At 37.5% G+C, this 10,769-nt stretch overlaps 1 protein-coding gene across 1 annotated transcript in view; it reads left to right on the forward strand.

Annotated features, from left to right (window-relative positions):
- LOC148015292 (carbon-nitrogen hydrolase family protein) overlaps nucleotides 1-2,725 on the forward strand; it is a 99,677-nt gene extending 96,952 nt beyond the window's left edge. Inside the window, exon 13 of the mRNA XM_087665723.1 lies at nucleotides 1,171-2,725. Coding sequence (XP_087521849.1) covers nucleotides 1,171-1,398 — 228 coding nt within the window. The 3' untranslated portion in view covers nucleotides 1,399-2,725. The remainder of the gene's footprint in view (nucleotides 1-1,170) is intronic.
- Nucleotides 2,726-10,769: the final 8,044 nt, after the last annotated feature.

The following is a 10,769-nucleotide window of genomic DNA, read 5'->3' on the forward strand; positions in this document are numbered from 1 at the left end:
TAAGGAGGTCTCTGCAGCAGTTTTGTATCCCTGCCTCCGACTTCATGATATTGACCAGAACCAGAACTCTATTTCTTCGATGTTTTTGATATTTAGGTTACCTGGTTATGTTCTCATTGAGCATTGCCTTCTTTAGTATATTGATAATATATGGTCTTCTCACCTGAACAGCAAAATGTGCATGCGAGAGCTGCCCTTTGGGGCACTTAATTTCACAGAGAGGCATTGCAAGTCCAATGTGCCTAGGAAGCAATCTTCACTTTTTATGGTTTTGTTACTTCAGCCTGTGGCTTTTGGAATAGATTGATGGCATATTTCAGAGCTTGATTGCCTTCCCATAGTGTTGGCAAAAACTTTTGTATGTTGAGGATCCTATCAACTACTTTGCGAAGCTCCTCTCACTTTGTCACTTGGATTAGGTTTCGGGCTCTTTGGACCATTTGAAAAATCTCCAAACCCTACGGTCTTTGGTGACTCTTCTATTCACGTTTTCACTCTTTGTATGAGTACCTTAGACTCCACGATCGTTACTCCCTTATTTTCGAATATTCTTGACTGAGCTATGTTGACACTGACCATGGCTTTATTTTTGTACATTGACATAGTATAAAAAGAATTGATTCACAATGTGTGTGTGTGTGTGTACTCGTGCTTTGGTCTCATGGGTCATTTTGGCCTATAGTAGATGTTAGTCTTCTCTCTTTTTCCTTTTCATAAGGGTTGCTGAAATCTCTCTCTCTCTCTCTCTCTCTCTCCGTGAAGAAGTGTTGTATAGAAATATGGCCAGCCAAGCACAATCACAGGTTTTTCAAAATACATCAGGCCTTCAGGCCAACCAGACATAAATGGCAAGAGCTGTCACGAAGCCAAAAAGGCTAACAAAAGAGCACAATGCATGAACAAAGACTCTTTAAAAGGCTATCAAGCAACAATACACAAGAACGAAGGAACGGGATCATCAAGATGGTACAGGAGGGGTGGATCTCCCTCTCTCTCTCTCTCTCTCTCTCTCTCTCTCGCTCTCGCTCTCTGTGTCCGTGTGCTGCCCATCCCCTCGCATGCATATGCAAGAGTGCAAATATTTCATCCTGTTTTATGGATAAATCAGAGGATACAGAACTTGAAATGAAGCATGCTATGTTAGCTAACACAGATGATGGTATGTTGCAGAACTATTCCCCAGAAGATAACAGATTTGACCTCCGCCAGTTTCTGTACAACACACGTTGGCCTTGGCAATTCCGTCGGATTGACGAGTTGGTTAAAGAGAGTTCTGTTGGGCCAGAGGGAAGCCAACCCAACGGGCCTGCAGAGGCCGAGAATAGAACAGTTAATGTTGCAGGCTTGGGCGTGCCAGGTGCGAATGCAGCAAGTGCATCTGTGGGTGGAGTGATTTGAAGCCTTGTTCATGGTAGGCAATCACAGCCTTGGCCGGATTATCTCTGTACATGCACCACTGTCACATAGCATTGTTCGTAGGTGATGTTATGCACAACTGTACTCTCAACAAGATTCTAGTTGGTGGTTGTGACAACAAATAACTAATATATCACATTGTTGTATGTAGTCACTAGTCATGTTTGTGCACAAACCTCCTTCCTTGCCATGCTTGATTATGTTGCTGACCTATGGCTTATAATGATTAGCATTAGCCATGCAGACCCTAAACATGAAATCCACACCATGAAATTACAACTTATTACTATCATTTAAGATTTGTGCCTATGCTCTCTGCAAAGGCCTCCCAAGGGTCGATATGAAGAAAAGAGGGAATAAAAAGAGGACTACCAAAAACAATTCCATCGTGGCTTCAAGTCCGATGACCTTTACATCTTGCTAAATGCATTTAGGTATGTCATCTGCTAAGTGTCCTTGAGCAACTAAAGCGAGTTAGGAGCTAGATTTGGAAAATTTACAACATGCACACAAATGTTGTCTTTAAATCAAGACTAAAGCTCAAATGCCATTCGTATTAAAGATCTTCACAATCAGTACAAGCATGAAGTTGCTTCAACTCAAAATTCAAACCAACCAGCTCACATGAATGTATCCCCAGGGATAGCCAAAGACACTTTGCGATGCAAGACAAACATACTCAACCAACAAACAGCTCGACCTGCCATGGGACTGGTACACCTCTCGGAGGGGGGTAATGTTAACCTCAAATCAGAATGGCAAAAAAATAAAGAAAAAATCGCAAAAAGAACAGAAAGAGAGCAAAGGCGTAGAGTGTCATTTAGTAATCATGGTGTTGATTGGACACGTGGTTCAAGATATATTTTACATGGATGAGTTTGGATTGAGGCAAGGAGGATCTTACCAGTGGACCAATAGAAGGACTCAAATCTAAAGGAGTACATCATCAACCTTGTTGCTGATGTGGTGGTTTTTCACAAGAGATGCTCACTAGGAGGGGAGGAAACAATCATGATTTTTTGGGTATTGACCAAGTTTGGACTTTTTTGAACAATATTGTAATGTCCAGCCTTGGAGAAGGTAGTGCTAGTCAAGTAGTCAAAGCTTCTTTATTTATTTGATCAAGCGCATGGCGGAGCAATGTATGTGCTTGCTACGCTAGGTGAGCTTGCCATAGTGTCAAACCCACTTCTCCTAGAGGAAGTGTTCAAGGGAAATTGCATTATATTTGAAGCAAATAATGAACTTCTTTTTGTATCCGAAGGGTCCTCCTCTCCACCATTTAAAAAGTCAAGAAACGAATGAGACTCCCTATTTGCATCTTGTTATATTTGCCCTTTCTATTAGTCATTGCTATCAGTTATCACATATATTTTTCTTGATGAATACAACATATCTGCATTGTACCAATAAGTATAAATTTATTAAGTAAATGTGTAGTTCACGTAAATGTGATGATAATGTGCAGTACATGAACATCCACTAATGTGATGTGTATTTACATGTGATAATATATGATGCATTTGCATACGTTGGTGTAATTAGACTTGATTATGTAAACACATGGTATGTATATATGTGATCATGTATATGTGATAAGATAACGCGTATTTGTGCAATACACATTTGGTGCATCATGTGCGATATGTGTATCTACTACTACTTGCAATGCATGTGTACATTGAACATAAGTTAATGGTTATGCATTTCAAGAAACAAAACAAATAACTTTGCCCAAAATTATTAGAATATATATATATATATATATATATATATATATATATATATATATATATATATATATATATATATGTATGTATGTATGTATGTATCGTTGTTATAGAGCATACAAAATTTTTGGCTTTTCAAGTTGTTATATTATAGCATACATGGTAAGACCTTGTGTCATAAATGGCATAATTCTATGGGGAACATCCCTTACTATGTTGAAGTTGAATGATAAAGTTCATATCTTTGTCAATGAGACTATGATGTGCTTTGCATGGATGGACTCTAATTGTGTTTCATTGAATAGGTCAATGAGAAACCCCTCTGTAACTCTTTACAAGGCCTCCATGGCTACACTAGTCCATTGGCATGGCACCAATCCGTCAACCACTCATGCCCAGCATCTTCATAGCTGAGTTAATTGCACATTCTACAAATTTTTTTGAATCACCTTCTAGAAGGATGATTTTAGGATAATGAGCTTGTAGTCGTGTTGAATGTGCCTTATCTCGCATAGGGCAACAATATCGCGGTCTCCATCCTCTCTCCTTTTGTGGCATTCTTTATGCTCTAGGGGGAGCACTTGTTTTGTTGATGGCCCATATAGGAGGCTCCACCTTGAACTTCTAGTGGGACCATGTGCATGGTCTTCGCTAGAAAATAGCAAGTGGCTGTGCATGCCATGCAAGCTTGAGGAGGTTGGGATAGAGGATACTTGTGAAAGTGAGAATGGAGGAAATAAAGAAAGAAAGCTATAAAAATGAGAAGAAGAATAAACTTCTAACCCATTCAAACCCTAAACCATGTAAATGCAACTATGTATGCACAATTCATTGTGTGATCGTAAATTCATAACCTGTTATTGAAATGCGATGAAACTTCAAACACGCATCTCTAGGTGGCCAAGAGTTCACAAATTCATTTTTTTAAATTTTGTATTAAAAAAAGCCTTAGGAGGTAATGTGAAGTTGATGAATATGCTACTTCTCTTGCTAGTTATGGTAATGAACACTCTTCTAATTTTCTCTTCTTATTACTTCCTTCAAGCATATGTAACATTCTCCATAACAAGTTCAATTGCTCTTCTTCATTACTTATTTCAATGGCATGAATAGCATTATTAAGCATGAAACCTATGACTACAACCTAGCTACATACCCATGTTTCAAACTTAACATGCAAGTACCAAATCATATTTTGTGGTTTGACATCCATGAGTGGCTTCATCTTCGATGTGTCTTTGGCCCCACCAATGGAACCAAAATGCTGCTAGTGAGTCATCCCTTTTTGGCCTTTCTAGTGAGTCATGGCTTCTATTCGTGCTTATAGGTGTCATTCTATGACTAAAAATTTACCTAGTAACCTTGACATCTTCCAAGTATCAACATCAACTTTGTATCTACTTGAGTCATCTATTATTGCTCCATAATTTTTATTGTAGTATTTATACCTAATGTTGCTACTATTGAGTTTGGTAAATACAAATTAATGAAATCAAGCCCCAATGTGTGTGTGTGTGTGTGCGCGCGCGTGCCAATGGTTTGTACTTATAGTCATAGTGGTTTGTGTAAAGTATATTTATCATATAAAAGCTACAAATGACTTAAGTTCAATCTATGACCACATAGATTATGGTGTCCCTCTATTGCCAAGCCATGAAGTCATGGGGCCCAGACCCCATTCTTAATGCATGCAACTACACTAAATGTGGTATCCATTGATGCCAAGCCATTAAGTCTTGGGACCTAGACACCATGTTGCATACAAGCATAAGGTAGTGTCTATGCCAAGCATAGTTTCCCTTAATGCCACATGTTTGTGGGACCTAACACCATACTTGGAGAAAACATGTAATGATATTTTGTCTTTTATATGTCATTATACCTCTCATCCACACTCTTAAAGAACCTCTTATCTATGATTTTCAAGTTAAAAGCTAAAATTTATAAAAAATAGTATCTATAGTTCTTAAGCTAAGGCTAAAACAACTAGGTAAACATGCAACTACACTGAAGATGGTATCCCTTGGTGCCAATGCATTAAGCCATGGGACCATGTTGTAGACATGTATAAGGTAGCAATGTCTCTACACCAAGCATAGTGTCCCTTAGTGCCAAGCCATATGGCCATGGGACCTAGACATCGTGCTTGGCAAAACCATGTGGTGATATTTTGTCTTTTATGTGTCATTATGCCTCTCTTTCACACTCTTAAAGAACATATTATCTATAATTTTCAATCTAAAAGATAAGAGTTATAAAAAATAGTTTATATAATTCTTGAGCTAAGCACTACAACAAGTGGGTAAGTTGCAACCATAGTGAACATGGTATCCCTTGTGCCAAGCCATTAAGACGTGGAAGCCAAACACCATGTTGCATGAAGGCATAAAGTAGCATTGTGTCTACAAAAAGAATAGTGTCCCTTAGTGCCATGCCTTATGGTCATTTTTATGTTTTGTATAGGCATGTGGTGACATTTTATCTTTTACATATCATTTTTGATCTCTTTCTACAATTATTACTACACCTTTCTAAAATTTTTAATGCACCTTCTATGAGAAAACTTGACATATTTAAACATTTCATATAATGGACGAAACACCATTAGCTCAAAAGTCTCAAAATTTGATATGGCATTTGATTAAAAGGAAAATTTAAGAAAAAGACATGTTGATAGATTCCCTCAAAATCAAAGGATTGATTGACAATTGATTAGTAAATTTAAAAAAAGGACAACAAGATATGACTATTTGAAACTAGAAAGAGAAAAATTATTTAAGTGTATCCCTACTTAGTCTACACCTTACACTTTATTTCATATACCTTGTAAAAAACCCCCTCCCCAACATCTATTGATTCCATATGTTTCCACGGTGAATCCCCCATGCTCATAATTGTGTGACATGCTTGCTACTTCATTGGCCAAAGCACCCCCTTTCTATTTTCCTACTCTACCCCATCATTTACTTTTCTTGCTTCCTTTAGCTTCCTCTTTAAGAGCAAGTGCTCTTATAGTTGTGTCATTGTATTTAGTTTTCCTCCTAGTTGGGCTTTGTCCTTAATGGCACTTGCAAACTTGTTTTCCAATTGCACTCAATTTTCTCTCTCCACATCACATTGTTCCTATAGATCTTCATACATTTTCCCTATATCCTCTCTAGCTTTAAGTACTGTTGATTCTTTTTTTAGGTTGAAGGACTCTCTAAACTCTGTCTGCTAATATGTTAAGGTTTCTCTTATTCTTGGTTCTTGTTACTATGCTTTCTAACATTCCCACCTCGATTCTACTCATTAAAGTACATGGAACTAGAAAATGGTGCATGTATTAGCTTTGTCTAGATTCTTCTAGTAGGGCTTGGGATGCCTTCTATGCTCACACCATCATTGATAAAGAACCTTTGCTTGTTCATGCCCAATCATGTGTAGGCATTTGTCTTTCTTCTTGGTAAATTTTATTCTTTTTTTGAAAATTTCAAGTCTTTGTTTACCATATTTGGTTGGAGTAGTATTTCAATCTACTATTAGCCGCTTGTGTACTCTAATATGATCACTTTGAAGTGCCTATTAAGATCACAAATTGTGAGGAACTCTATACACTTATCATAGTCCACCTCCCCTTCAAACTTTTCCATATATTTCTTAAATGCACATCAATCCACTAGTTATTTCACTTTCATGTATTTGGCCACTATTTCTAAACGATTGTGAAGCCAACAATATCCTAGATGGCTATGCCACCTGATTTCCATCTGCGAGCTGTACTTAACCTTATCTTCTTTTGTAAATGGTAGCTCAAAGTTGTTGATTCTCTCCTATAGGACTTTCTCTCCCTTTCTTGCCATTTCAAAGAACCTAACATAGCATATGATTGTGACATCAAGGAAATAAACTCTTATGTTAATACAATAATTTTAGCTCATGTACAAAAAATCAGCTTTTGATATCCACTAAATACTAGTTTTTCTATTAGTGAACCACTTAGTTTTTAGTTTTTTTTCTTAGTAGTGAGTCTAAAGAGTCCCCTTGCTGCAAAGTTATCCGTTGAGGTTACATTAGCACTAGCAGTCATTGGGAGGTACAGGAGGTTGGTTGACAGTCTGTTGATCTACTTGTGTAACACCAGACCATATATCAGTTTTGTGGTTGGTGTTTTTATTAGGTTCTCAAACAAACCTCATGAGAGTCATTGGAAAGCTGGATGCAGGTGATCAAATACTTGAAGGAAACTCTTGACTATGGTATCACATACAGTTCTAGAACTTCTCTTGTGGGGAACTGTGACTCAGATTGGGCAGTAGACAATGATTCCAGGAAGCCAGTTTCTGGCTATTGTTTCTCTTTGCGTTCCACCTTTATCTAGATTGGATTCTTAAGGAAGAGCTTGAAAATAGCTTGTGCTTTCTAGAATAATTTAAAGGTGACTTCTTTTTTCTCCATCTATCTTTGAGTAGGCCAAGATATCATTGAAAAACACAAGCATGAATTCATTAAGGTAGTGCCTAAAGATGGTAAAGCTCATGTGAGCTTTTCGAAGGACCCTGTATTGCTTAGCTGAGGACCCCCCATCGCTTGGTACTTTTTTTTATATTTTTGGTACTGCTTGGTACTTTTTATTTTTGAATATCAAATATTTTTTGGTACTCCCCATCCCTTGGCAACAGAGGACTCCTCATCAGTTGGTATCTTTTCAGTATTTTTTATACTTTTCGATATTTTTGAAGATCAAATATTGTTTTGTGCTCCCTATCACTTGGTGAAGAACCCCCCATCCCTTGGCGAAAGGCCTCCCATAACTGGGTGGTGACCCTCATGGAGCCCTCATGTCAAGTGTTTTTGGAGACACCCCCATGTCTCTGCAGGGGACCCCCTGTTATTGGGTACTTTTTAGTATTTTTGATATTGTGTGGTTGTTTTTATATTTGAATATCAAATATTGATTGGTACTTTGTGGTACCATTTTTATGCATCATGGTGCATTTTGATACCCTCTGAAACATTTTGACATATTTTTTGTGTATTTTGGTACATTGTAGTTTACCTTTGGTACTTTTTGATAATATTGGTACTATTTGGCACTCTTACTGATGGCATTTTCATGTTTGTTCTACAAAAATGGAATGTGGTTTTCTCATAATCGAGAGTCAAGAGATTCGTGCCTAGAGCGATTTTCTTAAAATGCTGATTACAGAATTGGAGGGAGATAGAAGGCTCCCATTGTTTCCCAAGTCCTAGTTTGTGGATGAAGGTAATAGTCCCCATTTGGTGCCCTAGTGTTGTTTATCAATAAGAAGGATGGGGGACTCAGATTGTGTGTAGACTATAGGGCCCTTAACAAGATCACCATCATGAATAAATATTCCATGCCCCTAGTTGAGGACTTATTAGATCAACTCCATGGAGAAAAATACTTTATTTGCATAGATCTTATGTCACACTACCACCAAATCCACGTAATCAAAGAAGATATCTCAAAAATAGCTTTTGATACTAGATATGGAAGCTTCGAGTGGCTAGTCCTAGGCTTTGGATGATTGAGTAATGGGATAGGAACTTTTTGTGGCTGAATGGAGTATTCAAGCCAAAGATATATATGTTCATCATTATCTACATAGACGATCTATTAGTCTATAGCACAACTTAAGGAAAACAATGAACATTTGAGAGGATTCATTGTAGGAGAGGAAGGTATCAAAGTAGACCTGAGAAAGTGGAAGCAGTGGGAAAGAAGTTATATCTAGATTTGATACTATCAGAATATTAGGTAATTTTTTGGGAAGATCTCTTAGTGTAGTCTATTCAAGAGTTCATCACTTTGAGGGATTGGATACATGATCTTGATACTAGCTTATTCTAATCCCCTATAGTCAATGTATAGGTTGAAGGATCTATCCTTTTTCTGTTGGAAAAGGACAAGAGAACCCATGGTGAGTTTTTTGGAGAGTATACAGTCTTGAACAAATAGTCGTTTCAACTACTCCTTTAGCTTAGTCTCTTCATGGATTGAAATATTATAAGGCCTCGGATTGAAATATTATAAGGCCTCTTAGCAAGTGGTTCAACTTCAAGTATTCACTTGACTTTTTGGTCGATCTTTTAGGTAGAATATAATTTATTTAGTTCTGTAGAAAGATACATCAACCTAGTCTTTAAGTTAGGAGGGTCCGCTATCATCCTTTGGTTGGTCTACCTTATTGAATTTGATTAAGTAGATAGGGAGTTCCTTCTTTATTCCCTTATTGATTTGTTGGCCTTTAGCTAATTGAATTTTTAGTTTCCTAGATCTTCCATGGGTCTATACTATGTGTTCCATGGGTCAATATTTTGCAAAGTTTCAAGTGATCCATGGGGTTGAGATGGTCTCTTGATATACAATACTAATAATTTGAGTTGTGAGGAGGACCTCTCTTCCATTTGCTAATTCAACTAATAATCTCCTAGTTGTCTAAAGTCTTCTAGCACAATTGGGCAAGATAAGTAAGGGAGTGCCTCAACCATAAACTAAGATCTAGAAAGAAGTACCTTTCTATATAGCAAGAATTCTAAGAATTGAGAATTGGTGACATCATTTGGTGTAGAGGGATCCTCTATCTACAATAATGTAGTGGGAGTCTCTATTTACTTCTTTGAGGGAGAGGTTCATTTCTTCAAAGTCCACATTACAAACATGAGCTTCAACAACTCAACCCACTCCACAGCCACCATGACCCTAGCTATTGAAATTTCCTCCTCTAATGGTTGCGAGGAGCATTGATATTAGTGTTTCCACCCTTGTTTGGACAATATGCTCAAAATTGACTAGGCTGGTTGTGTAGAAGCATCTCATGTGGTTATTTTTCTCTCAATATTAATTTTGTCATTGTTATTAGTATTGTTTTTTAAAAAAAATTGTTGTTGGTCTAGTTTGGAGATGCATTGGCATACCTATTATAGTCCCTCTTGTAGTTTTCGTCTTGCTGGTCTAGTTGAGCCCTCTTCAGGGCGGGTGATCGGTCAATTATCCTACCAAAGGAGCATGAGCTAAACTGAGAACCCCCACTCTTGACTACCTTAACCAATGGGTTCACCTTGGTTAGGGCATCCTCCAAGTCTATAGATCCCACAGAATCAAGGGGTCAACATACTGTAGAATCTAGACCCTCATAGAGATGGGCCATTCACTAGGAAATAATCATGTGTGGATCATACATTTGTAGGGTCACAAAGCATGTCTAGTATGCTTCAAGTGATAAGTTGCTCTATCTAAGGATCTAAAAATAATTCATTTTCATTTATTGAAATGAGGGAGGTAAATGTCTTCCTCTCATTGATTTGCTCTCAAGTTTAGCAAGGCTCTATTACCACTTTGCCATAGCAGCACTACCTTCACTAGAGCCTAGCTTCTCTAATCATGGGCATGCTATCATTGACTAACTTGTGAGAGTAGTTTTAGCTGCTAAGAAATAATCTTTAATTAATTAAATTCAAGTTTTAGCATTGATTTTCAACTTTAGCACCTTTGCTATTGAATTTCTAACACACCGAACTTGCTTGAGGATTGTTTTTTCCTAGAAGTTGGTTAGAGAATTCATGGGTGGGGGTACCTAGATAGTCAACCCCATTAAAGATATTGTTCATCTTATCCTT

The sequence above is a fragment of the Lygodium microphyllum genome, chromosome 24, assembly GCF_053477565.2.
Source record: "Lygodium microphyllum isolate KBCC chromosome 24, Lygodium_microphyllum_v1.1.10, whole genome shotgun sequence".
Lineage (NCBI taxonomy): Eukaryota > Viridiplantae > Streptophyta > Polypodiopsida > Schizaeales > Lygodiaceae > Lygodium > Lygodium microphyllum.